This window comes from Mustelus asterias, chromosome 12 (genome assembly GCF_964213995.1).
Source record: "Mustelus asterias chromosome 12, sMusAst1.hap1.1, whole genome shotgun sequence".
NCBI lineage: Eukaryota > Metazoa > Chordata > Chondrichthyes > Carcharhiniformes > Triakidae > Mustelus > Mustelus asterias.
Genome location: NC_135812.1, coordinates 9,379,777 through 9,395,374, shown reverse-complemented (window position 1 = coordinate 9,395,374; position 15,598 = coordinate 9,379,777). Strand labels below are relative to the sequence as shown.

The following is a 15,598-nucleotide window of genomic DNA, read 5'->3' as shown; positions in this document are numbered from 1 at the left end:
CGTGACCAAGGCTGGAACCGAACCTGGATCCCTGGCATCACGAGGGCAGCAGTGCTAACCATTGTGCTGCCCCAGAAGAGAAGTGGGACAAGGCTTGTGTGGAGCATAACCACCTTAATAAGCGCAGTTGGGGCGAATGGCCTCTTTCTGTGCTGTGGAATCTGTTGTGCCCAGAACAGGGATGTGATATGATGAACAATTGTTCAATACTTAATGCCCGGCTTGGGAATTGCTGAACATGCCGAAAAAGAATTGGAAATACCAAGAACTGGTTTGTTTTTCCTTCTCATTCCAGGGGATTATTCTGCCACAGATTTTCACTGGTCTCCTAGTCAATATTTTTAACGCTGTGGTAAATTACATCTTGCTGTACGTGGCAAAGCTGGGAGTGCCGTAAGTACCATAAAGTTCTTTTTTTTTCCCAAAGAGAAATTAAAACTAATTGTCTGTGTTGGGCCTTCCCCGTATTTCTGCTTTGATTTGTCCTGCTTCTCTGTGCAGAGTTTGCACGTTCTCCCCGTGTCTGCATGGGTTACCTCCCACACTCCACAGGTTGGGTGCATTGGCCATGCTAAATTGCCCCTTAGTGTCCCAAGATGTGCAGGGATTAGCAGGATAAACGGGTAGGGTTACAGGGATAGAGCAGGGGGTGAGTCTGGGTAAGATGCTCTGTTGGGGTGAGTCGGTGCAGACTTGATGGGCTGAATGGCCTCCTTCTGCGCTATAGGGATTCGATGATTCTCTGCACCTGTCCACACAAGATGCACGCAAATTAATTCTGCAGTCCTTCATCACAGCTGCCCTTTTGAAAAATCTCCAATGGATGATTTCGCAGAATGAGATTGTTTTTTTTCCCCTTCTTGTGTAAAGTCGTTGAAAGTGACATAAGGAGGCAGAATGGAATTAAGACAGGTCAGTTGTGATGAAAAAGATTGGCAGAGCAGGTTTGAGAGGCCGAATGGCCGCCTCCTGGTCTGTGTGCTGATGGGAGTTTTTATTCATTCGTGGGACATGGGCGTTGCCGGCTGGGTCAGCATTTATTGCCCATCCCTAGTTGCCCATGGAGCGCAGTTGAGAGTCAACCACATTGCTGTGGCTCTGGAGTCACATGTGGGCCAGACCAGGTAAGAACGGCAGATTTCCTTCCCTAAAGAGACATTAGTGAACCAAATGGGTTTTTCCGACAATCTCCGATGGTTTCATGGTCATCAGTAGATTCTTATTTCCTGATTTTGTATTTTTTTAAAAACTGAATTCAAATTCCACCATCTGCCGTGGTGGGATTCGAACCCGGGTCCCCAGAACATTAGCTGAGTTTGTGGATTAATAATCCAGCAATAATACCACTAGGCCACCACCTCTCAACATTGAGTCACTTTTGAGAGACCGAATTGTGGGGTACGAGAAGATGGATCCACTCAGTGGGGCATAGTTCAGAGCATGTGTAGCTCAACGATTCAGGTGTCAGTCTGAAGGTGGGAACGGGGGGGTCACTCACTTTGCAACCTAAATAGGAGCTCGCAGCATCTTTTAAGCATTGTAAAATGTCTCAGGACACTTGGAATATTATCAAGCAAAATTGGACAGATGACCAAAAAGCAGGTTGTTAAAGAATGTCTTAAAGGGTGGAGATGCCGGTGTTGGACTGGGGTGGGCACAGTAAGAAGTCTCAACACCAGGTTAAAGTCCAACAGGTTTATTTGGAATCACGAGCTTTCGGAGCGCTGCTCCTTCATCAGGTGAGCACTCTAAAAGCTCGTGATTCGAAATAAACCTGTTGGACTTAAATCTGGTGTTGTGAGACTTCTTACTGGGTCTTAAGGTCTTAAGGGGAAGAGGGGAGTGGAAAGGTTTGGGGAGGGAATTCCAAAATGTGACACCTTGACCGCTGAAAGACGAGACCTCAAGGTGTCATAGAATCTCTACAGTGCAGAAGGAGGCCATTCAACCCATTGAGTCTGCACTGACTCTCCGATTAGAATACCTTACTCAGGTACTATCCACGTAACCCCACGTATTTACCCTGCTAATCCCCTGAGCCACTGCCACTGTGCTTCTATTTTTGTCTTGTGATTTAAATAAAGCCCTCTCAGGTCTTGGCTAACACTTAAGCCTCGTGTTGGTTCTTATCCCCCACTTGCTTGAGACAGTAATGCGAGATCTTCTCCAGCAGTTGTTTACACTTTATTGCGTATCGAGGTTTAGCCAAGAATTGTGAGACACTGGAGTCACCAGTAGGTCAAGTCAAGTAATGGCCAATTCCGTTTCCCAGAGGACATCAGTGAGCAGGTGGCTTTTCGCCATAAACTGGCAGCTTATTTTTCCCTGTCAGCTGTGGTTCTGTTGGGGCCATTCTTGCCTCAGAGCCTCAAGGTTCCGGGTTCAAGACACACTCCAGAACCTCAGCACAAAAAGAAAATCGAAGACCCCAGTGCAGTTGAGAGGGAGTGCTTCATTGTTGGGCACAGCACAGTGGTTAACACTGCTGCTTCACAGCGCCAGGGACCCGGGTTTGATTCCCAGCTTGGGTCACTGTCTGTGTGGAGTTTGCACGTTCTCCCCATGTCTGCATGGGTTTCCTCCAAGCGCTCCGGTTTCCTCCCACAGTCCAAAAGACGTACTGGTTAGGTGGATTGGCCGTGCTAAATTGACCTTTAGTGTCAGGGGGATTAGCTAGGGTAAATGCATGGGGTTATGGGGATAGGGCCTGGGTGGGATTGTGGTCGGCGCAGACTTGATGGGCCGAATGGCCTCCTTCTGCACTGTAGGATTCTATGATGAGGTTGGAGGAGTCGTTTTTCTGATGAATTGTTAAACAGAATCCCCGTCTGCACGCTCAGGTAGATGTAAAAGATTGCACAGTGTTATGTTGAAGGAGGGAGTGGCACAGTGGTTAGCACTGCTGCCTCACAGTGCCAGGGACCCGGGTTTGATTCCCAGCTTGGGTCACTGTCTGTGTGGAGTTTGCACGTTCTCCCCATGTCTGCATGGGTTTCCTCCAAGCGCTCCGGTTTCCTCCCACAGTCCAAAAGACGTACTGGTTAGGTGGATTGGCCGTGCTAAATTGACCTTTAGTGTCAGGGGGATTAGCTAGGGTAAATGCATGGGGTTATGGGGATAGGGCCTGGGTGGGATTGTGGTCGGCGCAGACTTGATGGGCCGAATGGCCTCCTTCTGCACTGTAGGATTCTATGATGAGGTTGGAGGAGTCGTTTTTCTGATGAATTGTTAAACAGAATCCCCGTCTGCACGCTCAGGTAGATGTAAAAGATTGCACAGTGTTATGTTGAAGGAGGGAGTGGCACAGTGGTTAGCACTGCTGCCTCACAGTGCCAGGGACCCGGGTTCGATTCCCGGCTTGGGTCACTGTCTGTGTGGAGTTTGCACGTTCTCCCCGTGTCTGCGTGAGTTTCCTCCGGGTGCTCCGGTTTCCTCCCACAGTCTGAAAGATGTGCTGGTTAGGTGGATTGGCCTTGCTAAATTGCCCCTTCATGTCCCAAGATGATAGGGCGATTGGCAGGGTAAACATGTGAGGTTACAGGGATAGGGCGGGGAGGTGGGCTTGGGCAAGATGCTCTGTCAGAGTCAATGCAGACTCGATGGGCTGAATGGCCTAGTTCTGCGCTGTAGGGATTCTATGATTGCTGGCAGCACCCACAAAATGAACAACAGTCGACTGCCACACCGGTGTAGCGGCGAGGAGAGTGGCTGCAACCTACTATCAAGGATGTCTTTTGTGCTGGTTGGGTTGATTGGCCATGCTAAATTGACCCTTAGTGTCAGGGGGATTAGCAGGTTTGGTTTGTGGGGTTATGGGGATAGGATCTGGGTGGGATTGAGGTCGGTACAGACTCGATGGGCCAAAAGCTTCCTTCTGCACTGTAGGGATTCTGAGATTGAGAAAAGGGGAGTTATTCCCAGTCTCTTGGTCATTATTCATTCCTCAATTGTCACAAAAGTAGACCATCTGGTCACGATCACATTATTGTTTTGGTGGGATCTTGCTGTGCACGATCTGGCTGCCATGTTTCCCACGTTAGTTACAATGGGTGAGTCCGCTTCGAAAGTATTTCAGTGACAGAGTTCCAGTGATCAGGGAAGCACTATCGAAATGTCAGCCTTGATCCCCAGCCGCTAGCTCTCGCAGGTGTACCTATAACAGAACATGTTGACCAGTTTACTGTTATCCCAGTCCTTTGGCTATGTCGCTGCTTTGAAGCACACTGTGCACTGAATTCCATTCAAGCTTCACATTACTCACCGCTGTCGATCAGCGTTGTCAATGTTCCGTGTTCTGTGTGTCTCCGTTGGAATGCCAGCTGTGGCAGTGTGGGTAGGACCCCTCGCCTCAGTCAAACTTCCCACTCCAGACCCGCAGTGCAGTGAGACTGCTGCACTGCCAGAGGCGCCACCTTTCAGCTGAGACATTAAACCGAGACCCCCGCCTACCTCATCCCAGTCGATATTGTTTACAAATACAGCAGAGGACTTTGGTTTTGAACACCAAAAAACAGATGATCGTTATCCCATTGCTGTTTATAGAAGCCCTAAAGAAGGAGGCTATTCAGCCCATCAAGTCTGCACTGACTCTCCAGCAGAGCATCTTTACCCAGGCCTATTCCTGACCTGTTCTGTAACTCCACATATTTATCTCGCTAATCCCCCTAAGCTACAAATGCTTTTTATTTGAGTTATTATTGTCACATGCACTAATGTACAGTGCAAAGTATTGTTTCTTGCAGACAAGGCATACCATTCAGAGAGAAGGAAAGGAGAGAGTGCAGAATGTAGTGTTACAGTCATAGCTAGGGTGTAGAGAAAGATCAACTTAATGCAAGTTAAGTCCATTCAAAAGTCTGACAGCAGCAGGGAAGAAGCTGTTCTTGAATCGGTTGGTACGTGACCTCTGACTTTTGTATCTTTTTCCCGACGAAAGAAGGTGGAAGAGAGAATGTCCGGGGTGCGTGGGGTCCTTGATTATGCTGGCTGCTTTGCCGAGGCAGCGGGAAGTGCAGACAGAGTCAATGGATCTTTGAACATGGCCAATCCGCCTAACCTGCACATCTTTGGACTGTGGGAGGAAACCGGAGCTCCCGGAGGAAACCCCACGCAGACACGAGGAGAATGTGCAAACTCCACACAGACAGCGATCCAAGGCGGGAATCGAACCCGGGTCCCTGGCGCTGTGAGGTAGCAGTGCTAACCACTGTGCCACCGTCCCGTGCCTTCGCTGCACGCAAAAGGGCTGCCCATTTCCCTCATTCCAACAGCTTTGCTTCATTCCTCCCTTCAGTGCTTTATTGTCAAGATTGTGAAACGAGCTGTACAAATGCTTTGATGGCAGCTAATATGTTGTAACCGAGTATCTTTTGAAATCCAGTTTTAGATGGGGCAAGCTCGCGTTGAATTGGGAGCCATATTTTAACACATGAACGTTCTATTTTTTTTCCCAGGGGTTCGGCTGCTGCCAATGTTGCCTCTCAGTACTGTCAAGCTATTCTCCTGTTTGGATACATCTGCTGGAAAAAGCTGTATGTTGGAACCTGGACAGGTAATCTCATGGGATAAAGGGGGAGATGGCTAGATGGGTGGAGAACTGGCTTGGTCACAGAAGACAGAGGGTGGTAGTGGAAGGGTCTTTTTCTGGCTGGAGGCCTGTGACTAGTGGTGTTCCGCAGGGCTCTGTATTGGGACCTCTGCTGTTTGTGATTTATATAAAGGATCTGGAAGAAGGTGTAACTGGGGTGATCAGTAAGTTTGCGGACGACACAAAATTGGCAGGACTTGCAGATAGTGAGGAGCATTGTCAGAAGCTATAGAAGGATATAGATAGGCTGGAAATTTGGGCAAAGAAATGGCAGATGGAGTTCAATCCTGATAAATGCGAAGTGATGCATTTTGGTAGAAATAATGTAGGGAGGAGCTATACGATAAATGGCAGAACCATAAAGGGTGTAGATACGCAGAGGGACCTGGGTGTGCAAGTCCACAGATCCTTGAAGGTGACGTCACAGGTGGTGAAGAAGGCATATGGCATGCTTGCCTTTATAGGACGGGGCATAGAGTATAAAAGTTGGGGTCTGATGTTGCAGATGTATAGAACGTTGGTTCGGCCGCATTTGGAATACTGCGTCCAGTTCTGGTCGCCACACTACCAGAAGGACGTGGAGGCTTTGGAGAGAGTACAGAGGAGGTTTACCAGGATGTTGCCTGGTATGGAGGGGCTTAGTTATGAGGAGAGATTGGGTAAACTGGGGTTGTTCTCCCTGGAAAGACGGAGGATGAGGGGAGACTTAATAGAGGTGTATAAAATTATGAAAGGCATAGATAGGGTGAACGGTGGGAAGCTTTTCCCCAGGTCGGTGGTGACGTTCACGAGAGGTCATAGGTTCAAGGTGAAGGGGGGGAGGTTTAACACAGATACCAGAAGGACGTATTTTACACAGGGTGGTGGGGGCCTGGAATGCGCTGCCAGGCAAGGCGGTGGAGGCGGGCACACTGGGAACGTTTAAGACTTATCTAGACAGCCATATGAATGGAATGGGAATGGAGGGATACAAAAGAATGGTCTAGTTTGGACCAGGGAGCGGCACGGGCTTGGAGGGCCGAAGGGCCTGTTCCTGTGCTGTATTGTTCTTTGTTTGTTTGTTTGTAATCACACTTTGTCTGGGAGGAGATTTGATGGAGAGTATCAGCACCGACTATCATGCTCCATGGATCTAAGCCAGATCACGTACAAAACAAGACATCCTTGACAGTCGGTTTATTCACCGGAAGCAACCACTCTCCTCACCACTACACCGGTGTGGCAGTTGACTCTTGTTCATTTTGTGGATGCTGCCAGCTGTCATAGAATCCCTACAGTGCAGAAAGAGGCCATTCGGCCCATCGGGTCTGCACTGACTCTCTGACAGAGCATCTTACCCAGGCCCATCTCCCAGCCCTATCCCTGTAACCCCACACATTTATCCTGCCAATTCCCATATCATCCTGGGACATTAAGGGGCAATTTAGCACGGTCAGTCCACCTAACCCACACATCTTTGGACTGTGGGAGGAAACCGGAGCACCCGGAGGAAGCCCACGCAGACACGGGGAGAACGTGCAGACTCCGCACAGCCAATGACCCAAGCCGGGAATTGAACCCAGGTCACTGGCGCTGTGAGGCAGAAGCACTGACCACTGTGCCACCGTGCTGCCTAGATAATCTCGGAGCTCTGGTAGGAGCCCAGTACCGGTTTACCGGGTAGGCCACGTGGTCAGGAATGTGCAGGCAGGCATTATACAAAGAACAGTACAGCACAGGAATAGGCCCTTCGGCCCTCCAAGCCTGCGCCGATCACATTGTCCTATCTAGACCAACCGCCTGTATCCCTCTACTCCCCGTCTGCTCATGTGTCCATCCAGATAAGACTTAAATGTCGTTGTATCTGCCTCAACCACCTCACTTGGCAGCGCATTCCAGGCCCCCACCACCACCTATGTAAAAAAAAAACTTCCCCCGCACATCTCCACTGAACCTTCCCCCCCCCCCCCCCCTCACTTTGTGCCCCCTTGTAATTGTCATTTCTGCCCTGGGGAAAAAGCTTCCAACTGTTCACTGTTAATAACAGTAAGACATAACCCTCTCTTATTCTGTTTTCTGAAACACTTGTATAAAATTCAGCGAGGCTATCGTGTAAGCCAGCCTGAGAAACAGCTGGAACAAGGCGCCACCTGGTGTTCATAGCTCCGTGTCACCCCATTAGTTGCGTTCACTGGGTATTGAGGCAGGTAAGCTACCTCTCTCCAGACAGCTGTGCTTTTCTGCTTTTAGGAAGCAGTGTTTTGAGCCTTTCTTTGGATGAAAAAGTGTTTAATAAATCATAGAATCCCTACAGTGAAGAAAGAGGCCATTCGGCCCATCGAGTCTGCACCAACAACGATCCCACCCAACCCATAACCCCACAATTACCCTGCTAATTCCCCTGACACTAAGGGGCAATTTAGCATGGCCAATCCACCTAACCCGCACATCTTTGGACTGTGGGAGGAAACCGGAGCACTTGGCTTACGTTAACACTGCAATGAAGTCACTGTGAAAATCCCCTAGTCGCTATACTCCAGCGCCTGTTCGGGTACACTGAGGGAGAATTTAGCACGGCCAATGCACCCTAACCAGCACGTCTTTTGGACTGTGGGAGGAAACCGGAGCATCCGGAGGAAACCCATGCAGACACTGCGAGAATGTGCCAACTCCACACAGACAAATGACCCAAGTCGGGAATTGAACCCGGGTCCCTGGCGCTGTGAGGCAGCAGTGCTAATCACGGTGCCGCCATGCTGCCCACGTTAATGCTCACTCGGTGAGATTGCACGGTGGGCGTGATTGAGATCGCAAAATTGGCGTGAATTCACATTTGTCCTGAAAATGACCAGTCTGCAAATCATAACTTGTAGCTGGACTTTTCCCTTCCTGCTCCTCCTTGTGATCTTCCCTCATACTCTCTGCATTTGTTTGTGCATCGTGTCAACTGTACAGTTTTGTTCTTGCCTAGGTTGGTCCACCGACTGCCTGCAGGAGTGGGGCCGTTTTATAAAGCTGGCTGTTCCCAGCATGGTGATGATGTGCATTGAATGGTGGACCTATGAAATTGGAATTTTCCTCACAGGTGAATAAATTAACATTTCCTCTTTGAAACCGCTAACTCTTTTATTGAACAAGGAGTGAAGGTCCTTTTTGTAGGCGTTCAGGTCCATCCATATATCCAAAAATTGCACTTTTTATCAGTTTCAGCCTATAGCGCGGGAAGGCTAGTTGTTTGTCTGTGTCATATACCTTGTGATTTCGGTGGTGAACTTTATTAAAATTTGTTCATCGGACGCGGGCATCGCTGGCTGGGCCAGCATTTATTGCCTATCCCTAGTTGCTCTTGTTAAGAGTCAACCACACTGTTGTGGATCTGGAGTCACATGTAGGCCAGACCAGCTAAGGTCAGCAGATTTCTTTCCCTAAAGGACATCAGTGAACCAGATGGGTTTTTCCAACAATCGGCAATGGTTTCATGGTTGTCAGTAGATTCTTAATTCCAGATATCTTTTACTGAATTCAAATTCCAACCTCTGCCGTGGTGGGATTCGAACCCGGGTCCCCAGAAATATTAGCTGAGTTGCTGGATTAAATGTCCAGCAATAATACCACTAGGCCACTAGTTTAGACTATAGCTAGCCTAAACTTAGGCTATTAGATTTGATTTGATTTATTTGTCACATGTATTGGTATACAGTGAAAAGTATTGTTTCTTGTGCGCTATACAGACAAAACATACCATTCATAGAGAAGGAAAGGAGAGAGTGCAGAATGTAGTGTTACAGTGACAGGGTGTAGAGAAAGATCAACTTAATATAAGGTAGGTCCATTCAAAAGTCTGATGGCAGCAGGGAAGAAGCTGTTCTTGAGTAGGTTAGTACTCAGACTCCTGTATCTTTTTCCCAACGGAAGAAGATGGAAGAGAGAATGTCTGGGGTGCGTGGGGTCCCTAATTATGCTGGCTGCTTTTCCGAGGCAGCGGGAAGTGTAGACAGAGTCAATGGATGGGAGGCTGGTTTGCATGATGGACTGGGCTACGTTTACAACCTTTTGTAGTTCCTTGCGGTCTTGGGCAGAGCAGGAGCCATACCAAGCTGTGATACAACCAGAAAGAATGCTTTCTGTGGTGCATCTGTAAAAATTGGTGAGAGTTGTAGTGGGCATGCTGAATTTCCTTAGTCTTCTGAGAAAGTAGAGGCGTTGGTGGGGCTTTCTTAACGATAGTGTTGGCATTTGGGGGGGGGGGGGGGGGGCTGGGGAACCAGGACAGGTTGTTGGTGATCTGGACACCTAAGAACTTGTGTGTTTGCACAAGATATCTGACCTGTACGCAACTTCAAATCTCAGGTTAAATAATTGACAGCCTGAATCTAACATAAATACAGCAACTCACATTTATATAGTGCCGGTTAACATAGCAAAATGTTTCGAGGCAATTCCCTGGAGCGTCAACAAGCAAAGTTGAACGCCCAGCTGTCCAAGGAGAGAATGGGACCGGAGACCAAAAGCTTGTTCAAAAAGTGGGATTCAAGGAATGTGCTTACAGGAGGGAAGGGCGCGAGGGGTAGAGAAGTCAAGACGTTTCGGGAGGAAATTCCAGCCTTTCGAGGCCAAGGCAGCCGAAAGAGAACTGAACTGGGACTGGGAGACGATGCATAGAATTTGTCACCATCACAGCTTAAACAAGGGGGCGAGGTAACGATTACGAAAAATATTCACTGATATCACCAGTTCCGTGTACAGTTCAGGTCAGCGGATACAAAGAAGATACGCAGCTTCTGGAGTTGCTGCAGAATTGAGTGATTCAAGTGGGATGGGTTTTGAGGAAAACTTTACAAGAAGCTTGACCTATAGACCAGCAAAAAGACAATGACGCGTATTTCTATAGCTTTTAATATTATGAAACTTCCCAAGGTGCTTTGCAGGGCATTATTGAACCAAAATTTGACATTGAGCTCCCATCAGGCAGTATTAAGGCTTGGTCAAAGTGATCAATTTTAAGGAGTGTTGGAAAGGGGGAGAATGAAGCAGAGGGTTGGATGGAAAAAATGTCAGTGCTTTGGGTCATTGGCAGCTGCGTGTTCCGCCGCCAGTAATGAAATGATTAAGGGATGCCGGAGGTGAGAATTGGAGTGCAGATATCTCAGCCGCTTGTGTGCTTGGAGGTGATTACACAAATGGGAAGGAGCAAAGTCCGGGTGAGATTTGAAAATTTAAAATCAAGACATCACTCGATGGGAGCCATTGAGAGTAATGGGTGAATGGGATTTTGTTCGAGGATGTCTGTGAAAGTTAGCATATGGTTGCAAGCCTTTATATTGATCTTGCATTGACGCCTTTTACATAATTTAAATCTAGCTGTACTGTTCCCTTTCCACAGGATTAGTTAGTGAAGTACAACTTGGAGCCCAAGCCATTATTTACCAAGTTGTATCAACAGCTTATATGGTAAGGCTGACATTTTATTCAGCTCACACGCTATTCGCTTACTCACTTATTTTAAACTGGGGACTGCTTCAATGCAAAATGCAAATGTAACTTGTTCAAAAAAAAATGTTTATGGCACTTCATAAAATAATCATTAAATCCCTGCAGTGCATAAAAGGCCATTCAGCCCATCAAGCCTGTACTGACTCTCTGACAGATTATCTTACCCAGGCCCTCTTCCCCTGCCACCCCACACATTTACCATGGCTAATTCATCTAACTCGCGGCACGGTAGCACAGTGGTTAGCACTGCTGCTTCACAGCTCCAGGGTCCTGGGTTCGATTCCCGGCTTGGGTCACTGTCTGTGTGGAGTTTGCACATTCTCCTCGTGTCTGCGTGGGTTTCCTCCGGGTGCTCCGGTTTCCTCCCACAGTCCAAAGATGTGCGGGTTAGGTTGATTGGCCATGCTAAAATGCCCCTTAGTGTCCTGAGATGCGTAGGTTAGAGGGATTAGTGGATAAATATGTAGGGATATGGGGGTAGGGCCTGGGTGGGATTGTGGTCGGTTCAGACTCGATGGGCCGAATGGCCTCTTTCTGTGCTGTAGGGTTTCTATTCTATTCTATTCTTGGGGCACTAAGGGCAGGAATTTATGACCTCGCTCAGGCGAGGCTCATAAAATCCCACCCGAGGCCAACAGAGAATTCCGTTCTGTGAGCCTAAGGCTCAGTTTATCATGGCCAGTCAACCTAACCCGCACATCTTTGGAGTGTGGGAGGAAACCGGAGTGCCCGGAGGAAACCCAGGCCGACACGGGGAGAATGTGCAAACTCCACACAGACAGTGAACCAAGGCCGGAGCCGAACACAGGCCCCCGGAGCTGTGAGGCAGCAGTGCTAACCACTGCGCCGCCCACTCATCGAAACTTCTCAGAACATGCACTGAATTGCTTTGTTCCCACTTATCAATGTAGACGAGTGGTCACGTGATGACACGACTGTGAAAGAGGTCACATGTCGGGAGCGCGGGAGTTAGCCCCAAGGGCACGGGCAGAGAATCATAGAATCCCTACAGTGCAGAAGGAGGCCATTCAGCCCATCGAGTCTGCTCTGACCACAATCCCACCCAAACCCTATCCCCGCAACCCCACATATTTATCCTGTCAATCCCCTGACACTCGGGTCAATTTAGCATGGCCAATCAACCTAACCCGCACAGTGTTGAAGTCACTGCTAAGTTAGTGAACAAACTATTGTTTGTTCCAAGTTCTGGTTGTCTGCTATTCGGGAAGTCCAACACATTTTCAATTTAAGATCATTAATTTATTGACGCACACACAGTGTCAAACCGATCATGCAGTGCGAGACGGCTTATTCACCATGACTGGGATCACAAGTTTCTAGCCTCTACTTATCGAACTCTTGTAACATTCACGCGCCTTTTCTTGCTCAAGCTCATCAAAAGCGATCAATGGTGCCCCCATCAATTACCCCCGTTTTGTTTTGCCCTGTGTATAAATATTGGCGGAATATGGATATTTGTCCGTGACGCCAACACAACGAAAACAGAAGCAGATAAATAACCACTGCTGCTGATTGGCAGTGGACTAGCAATCCAAACTGGGTCTGGTGGTGCCGTAAGACACTTGCGTCGTACACTGATAGAGCGAAAGAAGTTATCTCCCTGGCGGGTGAAACTAGACCTAGGGGGCACGGACTCAAAATAAGGGGGAGGAGATTTAAAACTGAGTTGAGGAGGAACTTCTTCACCCAAAGGGTTGTGAATCTGTGGAATTCCCTGCCCAGTGAAGCAGTTGAGGCTTCCTCTTTGAATGTTTTTAAGGCGAGGATGGATAAATTTTTGAACAGTAAAGGAATTAAGGGTTATGGTGAGCGGGCGGGTAAGTGGAGCTGAGTCCACAAAAAGATCAGCCATGATCTTACTGAATGGCGGAGCGGGCTCTCTGAGTTCTTATGTTCTTATGAAAGCAATATGTAACAAGGAGGGATAATACTGAGAAAATGAAATAATGAAAACTTATGCTCATAATGTCATTGGTTCCCCCTGCAGATCCCGCTGGGATACAGCGTGGCCGTAGGTGTTTGTGTGGGGAATGCTTTGGGTGCAGGAAACCCAGAGCAGGCTAAAAGCTACGCCAGAGTTGCTCTGTTGTGTGCCGGTGAGTTATCATTAGTTAACATTGGTTACGTTGATTATAATTAGCTTGCTACCTGCAAGCCTCATAAGAGAATTGGATGCATGCTTCAAAAAGGAAAGAATTGCTGGGCTGTGGGGAAGGGGAAATTAGTGAGAGTTCCTTCAAAGAGCCGGCACAGAAGCAATGGGCTGATTGGGCCTCCGTTCAAATAATGTCATCCTTCACCTTAATTCTTATTCCATTCATTATTTTTTTTCTTCTTACCTTGTGGACGCAGTATTTCCCAATCTCTTTGTCTACAGGGGTTGACTCTCTGCTGTGCACGATTCCATGGATGTTGGCCGCCTTGCACAGTTAGTTGCTCTCGGTTTAATCCTTCATCCTGGGGGGCCAGAGGCCTTGTCGTTTTAACTGCTGGGTGCAAAGGGTCCCGCTCGGCCCTATTTGGGGTGGTATTCGTACACGCATGCTCCCCTGAGGGGTCGGTCATTGGATAGTGATCAGGAACAAGAATTCTGAAGAATACCGACATTTCCCCCATTTGGTTAAACCTCGATTCGGGAAGTCCGACACCCACAATTAAGATCGTTAATCTATTGCCACAGTGGCAAATCGGTCATGGAAAAATGTTCAAGGAAAATATTATTAAAAGTTATTGCCAAAGAAAAAGAAAGATCCCCACTACTTTTCAAGTTCAGATTTAAGGGCGGCACCTTCCAGTCTCGCCGCTGTCAACCGGACTTCCGGCTCTTTGCACCCTCCGGTAGACCCCACCAGTGGGCGAGTCCGGAAAATCCGTCCCTCCGAAACAGCTGAGCTGTGGTTTTGAGAATTTTCAGGAGGTTTAAGTGGATTATAATTTTTTTTTTTTGGAATATCTGGCATCCATTTTAAGTTAGCCATTTCATGTGGGTCTATTTTGACAGGGTGCTGTGCTTTGGTGATCTCTCTGCTACTGGCAGCCATAAAGGATGTGGTGGGTTATATCTTTACCACTGACAAGTTAGTAAACGCAACCTTTTACCAGCTGTACGATCTCGTCTGTGCGCACTTTGCAAAGGTAATTCACAAACACCCCATGAACCTGATGCCCGTCTCTTCCTTCTCTCAGAGAAATTATCCAATTGGTCGCGCAGTTAGATCCATTGGTGGCAACTTATCACTTTTTTGACGCTGTGACTGTGAGTATTTTTTTTTTAAAAGTACTTTGAAATAAAAGTTGAATTCAAACGGTATTATTTATCAAGAATGTAAAAAATTGTTTATATACTGGTATATTTCCAGCCTAAAAGGATTAAATTATGAAGACAGGTTGCACTGACTAAGCTTGCATTCCCTTGAGTATTGAAGATGGAGGGAATCTGCTTGAGGTACTCATAATGCTTAATAAAGCGGCACAGTGGTTAGTGCTGCTGTCTTCCTCTTCCTCAGAGGGGGAACTTCTTCTCTCAGAGGGTAGTGAATCTCTGGAATTCTTTGCCCATTGAAGTGGTGGAGGCTTCCTCGTTGAATATGTTTAAATCACGGGTAGATAGTTTTCTGATCGTTAAGGGAATTGGGGGATATGGGGAGCAGGCGGGTAAGTGGAACTGATTCGCTTCAGATCAGCCATGATCTTGTTGAATGGCGGGGCAGGCTCGAAGGGCCAGATGGCCTACTCCTGCTCCTATTTCTTATGTTCTAATGTTCTTCCAATGCCAGGGACCCGGGTTCATAGAATCATAGAAACCCTACAGTGCAGAAGGAGGCCATTCGGCCCATCGAGTCTGCACCGACCACAATCCCACCCAGGCCCTGCCCCCACATATTTACCCACTAATCCCTCCAACCTACGCATCTCAGGACTCTGAGGAGCAATTTTTAAACTGGCCAATCAACCTAACCCGCACATCTTTGGACTGTGGGAGGAAACCGGAGCACCCGGAGGAAACCCACGCAGACACGAGGAGAATGTGCAAACTCCACACAGACAGTGACCCGAGCCGGGAATCGAACCCGGGACCCTGGAGCTGTGAAGCAGCAGGGCTAACCACTGTGCTACCGTGCCGCCCACCCAGGTTCAATTCCAGCCTTGAGCGACTATGCAAACTCCACACATTCTCCCCGTGTCTGCGTGGGTTTCCTCTAGGTGCTCCGGTTTCCTCCCGCAATCCAAAGATGTAAATTGTTGGAAGCTATTTTGAGAGACAGGATCTACAGGCATTTAGAGACGCAAGGACTGATTAGGGACAGTCAGCATGGCTTTGTGAGTGGAAAATCATGTCTCACAAATTTGATTGAGTTTTTTGAAGGGGTAACCAAGAAGGTAGATGAGGGCAGTGCAGTTGATGTTGTCTACATGGACTTTAACAAGGCCTTTGACAAGGTACTGCATGGTAGGTTGTTGCATGAAATTAAATCTCTCGGGATCCAGGGTGAGGTATCTAAATGGATACAAAATTGG

General features: G+C 47.9%; 1 protein-coding gene across 5 annotated transcripts in view; it reads left to right on the top strand.

Moving 5' to 3' along the window:
* The window catches only part of LOC144501229 (multidrug and toxin extrusion protein 1-like), a 62,262-nt gene that overhangs the window by 24,193 nt on the left and 22,471 nt on the right, over positions 1 to 15,598 (top strand). For all 5 annotated transcript variants that reach the window (XM_078224686.1, XM_078224689.1, XM_078224685.1 and 2 more), the window contains 7 exons: positions 296 to 393; positions 5,454 to 5,551; positions 8,538 to 8,651; positions 10,950 to 11,017; positions 13,068 to 13,176; positions 14,082 to 14,157; positions 14,267 to 14,336. In XM_078224686.1, the coding sequence (XP_078080812.1) occupies positions 296 to 393; positions 5,454 to 5,551; positions 8,538 to 8,651; positions 10,950 to 11,017; positions 13,068 to 13,176; positions 14,082 to 14,157; positions 14,267 to 14,336 (633 nt within the window). The remainder of the gene's footprint in view (positions 1 to 295; positions 394 to 5,453; positions 5,552 to 8,537; positions 8,652 to 10,949; positions 11,018 to 13,067; positions 13,177 to 14,081; positions 14,158 to 14,266; positions 14,337 to 15,598) is intronic.